At 36.9% G+C, this 12820-nt stretch overlaps 1 protein-coding gene across 5 annotated transcripts in view; it reads left to right on the top strand.

Annotated features, from left to right (window-relative positions):
- The window catches only part of EPHA6 (EPH receptor A6), a 529864-nt gene that overhangs the window by 360885 nt on the left and 156159 nt on the right, over positions 1-12820 (top strand). For all 5 annotated transcript variants that reach the window (XM_069785494.1, XM_069785492.1, XM_069785496.1 and 2 more), the window contains one exon: positions 156-280. In XM_069785494.1, the coding sequence (XP_069641595.1) occupies positions 156-280 (125 nt within the window). The remainder of the gene's footprint in view (positions 1-155; positions 281-12820) is intronic.

Raw genomic sequence — 12820 nt, 5'->3', positions numbered from 1 at the left:
CCAGGTTATATGGTTTCCCTGAGAATTGCCATCTGTCATGCTTTTCTGTTTGGAGGTCACTCAAAGTTACCTCAGGTTGGTAACCTAAGACAGTAGATTGAAAGGATAAACCATGTGCTTCGTCTTTAACCCTTAGTTATCCTTTTCCCTTTCAGCACCATCCTTGATAGGTATGGTAAGGAAGGACTGGGCTTCCCAAAACAGCATTGCCCTCTCTTGGCAAGAGCCGGACTTTCCCCATGGAGCAATTCTGGACTACGAGATCAAGTACTATGAGAAAGTAGGTCTCACTTACAGCATCACCCAAACTCAGATCCTAAAGAGCAATATGTTTCATATTTTTAATATTTAAAACAAGTACTTTAAACTTTTCACTTGATCCCACATACAATGCTATATAAGTAGATGTTTTATTTTGTACTGATTTTTTGTTGGTTTACTTCTAATTTGTTAATGACTGTCTTGTTTCACATCAGAATCAAGTAGGGCAGCAAGCAGGCGGTAAAGATACCTGTCTCATAGTAACTATATTTACAAACATGGATAAATGGATCATATGCTTGAACATATTTTGATTTATGAACTGTAAGAACTTTACATTACAGTGACACTGAAATAATACAATTGAGGTGAATATCAATGCAATTTCATTTTGCAGCATTATTTAGCAATAATCTGTGCTTAAATGATAGAGTGCACCAGCCTTGTTTAGAGGGTTACAGAAGGTTACAAGCGAGAGAAACTGTGTGACATTCATGTCAAATTTCTTGGCATTCTGTCAAAATTACATGATTTCACACAAAAGAGAGCAACATGCATTACAAGTAAAGGTAAAAGGTACATACTCAGCATGTCTTGTGAAAGCATAATTTGAAGCCTGCTTCCCCCAAAGGACAAAGCACATTTTGTCATTTCCAGTTGGCTACAGAGCCTTGTACCACTGTAAAATTTAGTGCTAACCAGTGCCTTTGTTACTAAAGACATAGACAGTAAATGTTTGGTGTCCATACCTTAAACAGTTGCCTGCTAAGTCAGTTCTTGCTGTTTCTCTGTCCCCATCTGAAAGTCACAATGGAACTAATGGATATGTGAGAAGACCACAAAGAACAGAAATATAAGCAAAGCCTTGAAAGAAAGATTTAAGGATGTTAGGCTCTGTAAATACCTGAGAATTTTCTTCCTTGGCTGCACTTCTCTATTGAGATTATGCAGCTTTAATAATGCAGAAAAGAAAGGGTAAATTGGGAAAAAAAAAAATCCAAACGATTTAAATAGCACAGCTAGAGGGAGAAGACAGATTGCTTAGAGTATTTGGTAGCCAAAGCAGGGAAACCTTATTTTCCTACACTAATGGGAGTCCTTCAGGTTTTGATCCATTACCATAGTAAGCCACATTATGACTTGCACTGCCCTTGTTTTGTCTGTTGATATTAAAATAATAACCAGGTGAATTAAACAAGAGAAATAGTGAGATTTTTTTCAGTTGAATAGGAACAATTTCCAAGATCCAAACCCATTCATATGGATGTTAAATTATAAAGCTTAGATTTATAAAAATTCTTTATCAATACATTATCTGCCAATATCTGTCAATACAGAGCAACATGGCAAATAGCTCTCCTTAGAGGTCTACCTATTACTTAGTCTTGTCCATTGTGCAGCAAGACTACATACACAGGCTTCATGGCCCTTTGGTATATACAGTTTAAACCACTCCTATTTGTTTCTACCAAAAAAGAACCATTTTCTGTTTTCACCTTTTATAATGCATAAGGTGCATGTTCTAACTATAAACTTCCCTCTTAGGTGTAGGGAGATAAATGCACTGCTGGCATCTTCCAGTACTGTTGCACAGGCGTTATTTTCTTCCAAAGTCACTAACTGAACTAAGTGCTTAGCTCTTGAATACAGCTTTTATTAGTAAGTTAGAACAGGCATGATCCCTGGCAATGCTAGGTAATAGGCAGAATGAGAGACAAACAAGCCAGCAATAGCAGTAAGATCACTTATCTAAGCAGAGGAATAGTTATGTGACAGATTTTCAAGAACTCCCTTGGAGACTAGATTCTAGAGCAGAGAGGTGAATAATCTAGTACTGCAAGTCAGTCTGCTGGTTTACAGTATTAAATTAGAAAATGTGATTTTATACCACTTCATTTAAGTAGTGCTGAAGAAACCTACATTATAACTGTAACACTGGGTAAGTATAGTGGCCAAATGCAAATGGGATTTGTATATTGAAAACAAAGAGGGACAGCTCCTACCTCAAAGCCAGAAAATATTAACATGCACAATCAATTCAGTTATTAACAGTTTCAATTAATTCATTCTTCTTCACCTCTGTGTATTAAATAGCATAGTTTGTGTAATTTCAGGGGTAGATGTAGCAAGTGAAACTATAACCTTTCAGCATTCCCAGTAACCCTCAAAGAGGGAAATATCAGCATTCATGTTCTCAGCAGCATTGACAAAGTAGGGATGGTGTTGCATACCCACAAGAAATGTGAATAAAGTGAAATAATTGTCTCCTGGATTTGATATGAATTTACCACAAAGACATCCCTCTATTGGAGAGTGAAAAATGCAGGTAAAGTTCAAGAACATGTTAAGTATTAAAAGCTCAGGAATTTTATTAATGTCTTAAGGAGTCAAGAAAAAAGCAGTAAACAGTAGTCTTAGGAACTTATAAACACACTAATTAGTAAAATGGAACAGATTTTGCAGTCTTGTCCTTATCCCTTTTTACCTGTCATTTGTGTTTTAAAAAGAAAAGAGGTTTTATTCTGATATACAATACATGAAATTGAAGGTCTCCCTCAAATACACTCAGTCCCTCAAATTCAACCGACTGTATCAGTTTCTTAACTTTGTGAAACTCTGTAGAACTCTGCAAGGTTTAAAAGTTTTACAAGTATGAACTGCTTTTTCTTATAAGATTCCTTGTTGACATTTGCAAAATTGTCAAGATGACATTGGGGAGCACATTAGGGGAGCATGCTTGCTTTTAATTATAACCAGTAGGAATTCTGCAGCTCACAAATGGAAGTCGTATCTTGTCATGTGCTCCCAAGGTTTCAGGAAAGATATGTAAACTTACAGAAATCAAGTAGCCATCTATTAAACTACTGTGAGCGCTCCACAAAATGGGGCAGTTTCCAACAGTTTCATAAGTAAGACGTATTAGTGACAGTGAACCCAGAACATAGAGATGCATCTTTCCATGCATATCCAGAACAAGTTGAACATGGGAAGGAGGCTAGACTGTGCTAAGTATGCAAGGAACTCATATTTGCCCTCTTGTGCAATACAAATTGCATACAGAGAAGTATCGAAAGTTCAAGTCCTCTTACGAAAAATATTCACATCTTCTCAGAAAGACTTTACCAAATAGTAAAGAAATAAAGTAGAGAAGGAAAGTTGTACAAGGCTATCAATAAGCTACAAGTAGGGAACACATACAATAATTTAAAAATATAATAAAGCAGCTCATTAATTTCTTTGCTTTAAAGCACCTTCTTCCCTATGACCTTCATTTCTTCAGTGAATTGCTGCAAAATACTCAGAATCATAACTTAAGAGAATATTGTTTGGCTTTCTATCAGTGTCTAAAAATGAAAATCTTCAGAGAATAACAGAACTTCGTTGTGAGCCAATTCGATATGGATTGTACAGATTTTTAGTTTCCTGTTTAGGAATACACTGTTACGTATTTATGTGGTTGGCTGACAAGAGGTCACTTTGTTCTTCAGCTTTTCAGCCAAAAATGCAGTGAACATAAGCTGACCTAGGACATAATTAGAGAGCTGACTTGGCCTGTGAGGAGAACAAAAGTTCCTAGACATTCAGTCCAAGATGCTAAGAGTTTCTGTCATGGTGAAGAGAAAAAGTTTTCCATTGCTTGAATAGTTACGTGATGTAACCAGAGAGAGAATATCATGATCCTGAAATAATACTGTATATTGAGGGCTGGTAGTTGAAATATCTTACTTCCGGTAGATTATGAATCATTCTGAAAACTAGACAGTTAACAACATTTGTCACCTTAGACGATAAGTGAGTCTTTACAACAACACACAAAGAATCTTTTAAATGTTTGACCTTAGAGATCTAAGACGTACTCTGAAAAGCACTTCTTCATAGACCTTCTTTGGAGTCTTTATAGATACTAAATATTTGCAAATTATCTCTGTTGATACAGGATGTCTGCCCTATTCTGCAATCCGTTATCTATCCATACTATTTTATAATCCTTTAATGTCTTCCACAAACAGCCCAGTACTTTTAAAAGAAAAAAATCTCTCATAGGCAGTATTGTCTTTCCCTTTAAAAATCAAGCTCCAGTTATCAATATAATCTCAGTTTCCTTGCTAATAGTGATCAACTTTTCTTTTATACTTTAAAACTACCACTCAGACACTGACCAAAGCTTAAACTTTTTGAAAGATTCCAGAGCATCATAGTCTATTCACCTCTCACCAGAAAGGTCACATGTTCAAGTCAGATGGAGGAGCGGGATAAGATACAGCCTTGTTACAGCCTTGTAATGACGCTGGGTCCTTCTGTAGGAATTCCCTCACAGGAAAGGAAACACAGTATGCAGTGGATATAAACCATACCAGCTGCACTTCAGGTTGTGCAGTTGAACTGGAAGATGCTTATTCCTCCCCTTTTCCACCCAAACTCTTAATCATAAAAAATTAATGCTCCCTGACAGCCGTATTAAGCATACCAAGCTGTATACGTAGCAGCAACTGTCTAGAGTTTGTTCTCCCATACGGCCCAAATACACCAGCTGGATTATATTTTCTGTTACACACAAGACAATATATAATTAGCTGAGGAAGACTGTCTATAGAGAAGAGATTTTAATGGGATGTACCCAAGCAGTATTCCAAGGCATTGCAATGGCATCTCCAAATAGAGAATATCTTTTGGAACAGGATGTAGGATGGAGGGGCTGGCTGATGTTTCTTCTCTTTCTTGTCTTTTGATAAAATTTACACTCAAGCCAAATCCCTTTGACAAAATACTTCCTTTTGTTGGCAGACTCAATTTGCAACTCATAGGCAGTTTTCACATAAAAATTTTAACCCATCTCCATATGACATCAAGTGGACAGGATATGTAGGATATCAGATATGACTTTTCCTCCATTCCAGTATTATTTAGAGTTGAATTAATAAATAAAAGAGAGAAAATAACTGATCAGTAGAGGCAAGGGGGAAATTAGTTTTCCAATGAGATTTTAGAAAGAGATGAAGAGCTGATGAGGCAGAGAGATAGAGGAAAGTACCAGATTTAAAGAATTAGAAAGCAGTATGACCTTGTTAATTTTTCTGTCAGCCTACAGCTGTATTTATTTAACTTATATGAGAAATGATGATCCTTCTTAAAATCTAATATTAAAACAAACACTGCTATTTTTTTGGATATTCATTAGTATGAATTAAAATGAGCAATCCTGAATTTGAGTAGTAAAATACGTAAGAAACATTGAGGTAAATGACTTGATAGGAATAATGTGAAAATTTAAGACTATCAACGCGTAATGTTTTGAATGTAATTTTGTCTTTCAGAATTGTTTGTCTACAGTAGTATTCTGTAGTTTAAAGCAAATCTATGTGTCTAGAAATATGTGCACCATATTATTTCAAGGCCGTGGAAGTGTATATGTATGATAGATTACAGACGCTGTGCTTTGACGGCAAAAAGATGTGGCACTCTGCATGTACAGAGGTATGAACTGATATCCTTGCTATTTTTTTCCACACTTTTTGAGGAACAGATAATCTTGTGCTTTGCTCAGTACCACACTGAAGACTAGCACAGCAATAGCACAGTCCTGAGAGCCCTGGGAACACGCCAAGCTCGCTTTCACGCAAGTGCCCAAGTTGTTTCATTCCAGCTTTTTTTCCCATGTGAGCTGACAGTGTAAGGTGTGTGAGACTCATCCCGCTTTAGGACAACAGATGTTCCTTTGTGTCTTCTCCGGCTAAGGAGGTATTTCATTATGATCTTCTCAGATTAATTCAGTTCTGTTCAGGCAGAACCTGACCCTACTTGAGTATTGGCTGGAATCTAACCTCAATGAACAGGAGCCATACATGTTCTCATTAGACAAGATATGGACATTTCTTATAAGAAGCCACATCACGTAGATCAGACAGTCCTCTGAATTTCTGAGTGACATCTTGGAAAGGTGAAGTAAAATTAGTCATTTCTCTTCTATAGCCCTGTGCCTTTCTGTGAGGTCTATATGACACATGTGAGGTTCATTGACCCTCAGCCTCCCTACTACTTGAATAGCTAAACTGCTCCTGTCTTGCCACCTCTTTAATTACAATTTTGCATAATGTGTAACTGAGTTAGAAGGATCACATTTTTTCAGACATAGTAACTATGTTACAACTTCCCTATTTCCCTTAAGTACCAGCTATTACTTTCTTGGTTCAGATTTTGCTTTTATGTTAGACTTTTAAATCGTGAAGAATAATATATGCACCAGCTCCAATCCACGTGAGGCTGAAGAGAGCCTGCAGACTGTGTGATGTTATTCATGAGCAGGCATAGTTCATTTGGTACTGTTGTGGCTAGATTGTTAGCATGTACTTGTTCTTTCTCTGGGCATATTCTTTTATTGTTGCTATACCTACTATAGCATGCTTGATAACTTTGCAAGCTTCCTGACTAAATTTTAAAGTCAATATCAGTGACAAGATTAGGGAACAGGAAAAGGCTTATAACAATAGGGATGAGCATATGAGCACTTCAGGTGCCTGGCCAGTCAGTGAGTATACGCAGTATAAAATAGCAAGCACTATGCTCTTAGCATTGAATGGTCAGCTGGGCAATGTTTAGCCTGATGCTAATCATTCTCTTTTAAAACAAACACTTTGCTCCAGTAATATTTTTCAATTACTCAAATTATTTGAGGTGTAAGTAGCAATCTGCTGCCTACAAGTAAAATGTTTCTGATGTGACTAGAAGCAAGAAATGTAGGGCTCATGCAATAATACATTTCCATTACATTTTCAGCACGTTCTCATAAAAACAAGAGCATTGAGTAGTTTGAATGTATAAGAGCTCTTGGACAGTAGTGTTAAGCAGACCTTAGTATTTGACCATAGCTGCAGGAACGGATCAACATGTCACAGTGAGGCGCTGGGGCTCCAACGAGTGCCTCTGGCATTCTTGGCCGTTCAGAGCTCCTGGGGAATGAACCATGTTTGGTGAATGTTTTTAAAAAATAATCACTACAAATGCGCTTTGGGAGATAATCATTAAAATGAAATCTCCTAGCTTATTTTAGCAGAGTAAGTGATGTTAAACAGGCTTCTCAGTTTTCTTATTCTGCTGTTATTAACCTAGTTTCCCAAGGGAAGAACTGTAAAAGCCTTAGATTCTAAAAAGAAAAAAAATAGGTCTCAGAACTGTTGAAAACGAGAGTGAATAATTATGAGACTCTCTGACCAGATACAGTTTTTGCCTGCAGGAAAGAACCTAAGGACCTTGCAGCAGCCATTATTAATGACACTGATATAATTACTATTAGGAGAAAAAGGAATCTGGCCTCTAAATATCAATTACATGCAGCAGAGCGTTTATCAAAGTTCTGAGCTAGGCCTTCTCCATTAGGTGGCTGGTTTGGCTAGTCTCCTAATCGTCGTCGTCAATTATTTAGAGATAGCTTCTAAACCTTTGTATTAAATAATAAAGTAGCCTACAGAGCTATTACTATTGTCATTCCTGCTGAACCAAAAAATCTCAACGAGAAATATAATGCTGTTTAAGCAAGCCTAGTGGATTTGATTTTAAAAAAAACAACATAGTTCAGTCTCTGCTGATCTTGTGTTCTTGTCTGTAGCCAATACCATTTTCCCCAAGGAAAATTACATGTACAATGCTTATTCCAGTAACTGCTAGAAGAGCTGCACAAATGTAGTAAAAGTGCATTAATGGTTTTGAATAAATGGTTTTCAAACTCTTTCAAAGACATAGGCATAGTAAGTATGGAAACTATTAAAAGACAACAAACCCAGCTAGTTCCATACCTCAAAGAAAGCTAAGAAAGCTAAATGCGCTGATAGCAGAGGTTGATTCCTAATTAAAAGAATTATTAAAACATTTCTTCTAACCATTCAGCATTTGAACTTAAAAAAAATAGTTTTAAAAATAGTTTACTGACACAGCAAGAATAATAGTTAGCCACAAGAATCAGCTGTTAATCTTAAGCATGTGATTAGGTAGGGTAAAAATTCAGGAGCAGCTATTTTTTAGTGCAGTAAGTTTCAGCTCCCTCCTGAGGACAAACTTTAGATGATTTTGATGAAGATATTGTAAAAAAGAAACGTTGTCTCTTCAGAGAGAATATATCAATTACACAAAAGGAAGTGGTAAGAAGTTTAACATGTTTAATCCTGAATTAACAAAATAGAGAATGTACTCTCAACTTAAAACATGTTATTATTGTTGTTGCTGTTACTATTAATGAGTTTCAGTGTGTTCACCTCTGAGTTTACGTGCAGTAAGTTTTAGTAGTATCTGAAGTTAAGAGTTGTAGTTCCCTCAGGTACCTTAACACACATTCAGGACTCAAACTTTGGGTTTGAAAGTTTGACATATTTTTACAAAAAGAATGGTGAGCTTCATGAGCAATGACCTAAATACAACTAGCATAGCTGCCAAAAGATGGCCATCTAAGCAAAAATAATTTCCTTATTTATAAGTTAAATACAATGTCCAGGTCTCCATTTATCTAAAACCTGTCAGAATGTTTCCTTTAGACCTTCTTAAAATAAGAACTAGCTAAAAAGTTCCCAGAAGTCTTCATCTATGAGCCCAAACTATTTTAAAAACTGAAGCTAGGACACTGTTTTCATAATACACAAACTACCTGCTGTTCGTAAATTGTTCTTTCACAACTATAAAGGTGGATTCACAGATTAAATCAAGAAGATACGTACTTTGAGACATAAGTGAGGTTGTAAATGAAGAAATGTTCCAATGTGAGGTATCATTTCACTTACAGTTTTTTTCTGCAATCCTTGGTGCATTCAGGAGGTATTTGGGGAGATAGACGTAAAACGACATGTATTTAGCAGTGTGCCCAGGTGGCCAAGAAGGCCAATGGCATCCTGGCCTGTATCAGAAATAGTGTGGCCAGCAGGAGCAGGGAGGTGGTTGTTCCCCTGTACTCGGCACTGGTGAGGCCGCACCTCGAGTCTTGTGTTCAGTTTTGGGCCCCTCACTACAGGAAAGACACTGAGGTGCTGGAGCGTGTCCGGAGAAGGGCAACAAAGCTGGTGAGGGGCCTGGAGCACAAGTCTTATGAGGAGCGGCTGAGGGAGCTGGGGCTGTTTAGTCTGGAGAAGAGGAGGCTGAGGGGAGACCTTATCGCTCTCTACAACTACCTGAAGGGGGGCTGTGGTGAGGTGGGTGTTGGTCTCTTCTGTCAGGTGGCTGGAGATAGGATGAGAGGAAATGGCCTCAAGTTGAGGCAAGGGAGATTTAGGTTAGATATTAGGAAAAATTTTTTTACTGAGAGGCTTATCAAACATTGGAATGGGCTGCCCAGGGAAGTGGTTGAGTCACCATCCCTGGAGGTATTAAAAAAGCGAGTGGATGGGGTACTTCAGGACATGGTTTAGTGGGCATGGTTAATGGTTGGACTCGATGATCTTGAAGGTCTTTTCCAACCTAAATGATTCTATGATTCTATGATTCTGTTCTTTTTGGGGAGAAAAACAGAGAAAGAGGGAAAGTTCCTTTTTTTTTCTCTCTTCTTCTGAGACTGCATTGCAACTGCACACTAACCATGCAGAAGGACAGATTGTTATTAGTTTTCCACTTTTAACATTTTTTTTCACACTGAAATGGAAACAAAGCCACTGACTGCGTAATGTAAGCAACCTCTTTTTTATTTAGTAGTGATATCCCCAAAACAGTCATTCTGGGAGAAGGGAGAAAAATCCAAAGGGAAAGAGGAAGCTCTTTTAAGGAGAACCATTCCATTGTCATGCAATAAAACATACTATTTCCATGTTTAATATTAGTATAAGCATTTTACCATGTATTAAATAAAAGCCGTGGGTTTGGTGGTGGTGGCGAGTGGTTGTTGGAATGAAAAATGAACATTAGAGGAGCTTTTTCATTTAAATGCATTTCATTAGCCAACTTGAATTCACAGAAAGGGTATGTTATTCAGTAACTCCCATGTAGTTTTGTTAGTTTTGTACCCTAGTAAAATCATGAATGTTTATCTTGTCGATTTAAAGAAATATAATGTAAAAATTCTCTCTTTTTCTTTTTCTTTTTTTTTTTTTTTTAATTAGTAATAGTAGTTTCAAAGTGCCCTTTCTTGATGTTCTTATCAGGGAGGCTGAGTTAACAACCTATTATTATGTACTCCTTACCGAGCTGTTAATAGCTTTAGAGTCTTTTGCAGGAATTCACCTGCTGCTCATAAACACATTTATGTTGCTGTAGGAACTTCACCAGGTTGATGCATCTTTGCAATGACGTTGCACAAACTATCTGTTTTTCTTGCATATAATGCCAGAAGTACTAACATATTATATTAAAACAATGGCAATTCTTTAGTGACTGAGACAGCTCTTCCTTTTTAAAAAGATATTGTCACCTGTCTGCAAATTTCTTTAAAATTTTTTCAGACTTCTTTTGTTTGCTTTTACCAACTCCAAAAATATTATTTCTGTTGAAGTTAGTTAAATTAGAAATGGGCACTTCCACTTCCCTGATACAAAAATAGGAACAAAACTTGCTTTGTAAGTTTTGAAACTGTAAAATCAGCATTTTAGTTTACTTGTTAGATTGTTTACTTTGTGCTTTGAAATTAATGTTAAAATAATTGGGAAAAGTTTTCCATTTTTGCTTTGTACTCGTCTATTAACTTACTGAGGTATTTGAAGAAAACATACATTTAAATAATATTCTATATTTATTATTGATGTAATGCCAGGATCTGCAATATAGTCATGATGCCAGAGATTAATTCAGCCCCTTAGAGTTAACGTTACAAGACAGATGTTTGCTGTCTGCCTGCACTGAGACACAAAAAGATGCACACACACGCTCACAAATACACAAGGAATGTGATGTTTCAGTGACTTTTCAATAGGTATTGATATATTTATATCTGAAGAGGTTGGCATAATGAAAAACACTACACAATGTCAAAGGATTGTCCCTATATATAGATCAGCAGGTTCTCTCTTGCCTCTCATTTATTATTTGTATTGAAGTGATTAAAGCCGAACTTTAGTTAGTATCAGACTTTGTATTTTAGAGACAAAGTTCCTCCTCCAAAACTGACTTTTGCTGTGTGGTGTTGAAATCTATATTAATATTGTCAACATTATTCTATAATTATAAGTCCTGATTTTCTGTGAAAAGGAAAGTAATTGTCCCAAAGAACTGTATACACAGTTAGCATGTGAAGGACTCCTTATCATAAAATTCATATAAATTTAAATCAATCCTAATGACTTCAGTTATTTATTTCAGAGTCACAATAGCAATCTGAATCAATTCTATCTATAAAAGTAGGTATTTTGCTTACTTAAATAAAAAGGATAGCTTTATTACTACCACTGAACCACAGTTAATAGCTTTCCTATGTGTATCTATGAACCAAGTAAACAACTATGAATAGTTTTGCTTTAAGTATGGCTTGTTTGCAAGCTCTTGTATATCAATAAGGATCTTTTCTGTATTTGCCAGGTAGGAAATATTAAGTAGCAAATGAAAACGGAAGAACGTACATTAGTCTGCTGTTCTAAGAATAAAAGGTATTTGTGCAGAATATTCAACCCAGGCTCAAACCAATCTTAAAATCAGCCCAGTCACTCTACCTGTCTGTCATGGTTTAATCCCAGCCAGCAACCAAGCACCACGCAGTCGCTTGCTCACTTCCCCTCCGCCCAGTGGGATGGGGGAGAGAATCAAAAGGAAAAAGAAAGTAAAACTCGAGAGTTGAGATAAGAACAGTTTAATAGAACAGAAAGGAAGAAACTAATAATGATAATAATAACAATACTAAAATGACAATAATAATAATAACAATAAAAGAATAGGAATATACAAAACAAGTGATGCGCAATGCAGTTGCTCACCACTCACCAACAGATGCCCAGTTAGTTCCCAAGCAGCGATCTCCCCCCGAAGGCCTACTCCCCCCGGTTTATGTACTGGGCATGGCATCGCATGGTATGGAATACCCCTTTGGCCAGTTGGGGTCAGCTGCCCTGGCCATGTCCCCTCCCAACTTCTTGTGCCCCTCCAGCCTTCTTGGTGGCTGGGCATGAGAAGCTGAAAAATCCTTGACTTGGTATGAACACTACTGAGCGACAACTGAAAACATCAGTGTGTTATCAACATTCTTCTCACACTGAACCCAAAACATAGCACTGTACCAGCTACTAGGAAGACAATTAACTCTGTCCCAGCCAAAACCAGGACACTGTCCTAACAACCTGAAAGGCTGAAATATACTTGTAAAAGAGTTTGAAAGGCTTGTTGCCTCAAGAATTTTTTAATACAGTATGTAGTTTTCACAAGAGCTTTTGTAAAAATGCATACATTACACACAGCAGTTAAAATTTTCCAGCAACATGTTACAAACTTTACAAACCTTACCCTAATCAAAATCCTGACCTAACTACCTATGGATATTGTAGGGATTCTGAAATTAGGTAAATTAAGCAGTTTTTGTCATCAGCACCATTAGAGCTGAGTTTTGTGTAGCTGACTCAGTGCTGTACTACATTTTTAGGATTGGTAGATTCACTTGAATTTCACAGCT

Source organism: Haliaeetus albicilla, chromosome 6 (genome assembly GCF_947461875.1).
Source record: "Haliaeetus albicilla chromosome 6, bHalAlb1.1, whole genome shotgun sequence".
Classification (NCBI taxonomy): domain Eukaryota; kingdom Metazoa; phylum Chordata; class Aves; order Accipitriformes; family Accipitridae; genus Haliaeetus; species Haliaeetus albicilla.
Note: the sequence above shows the minus strand (reverse complement) of the source record. Positions and strands in the feature narration are given on the sequence as shown.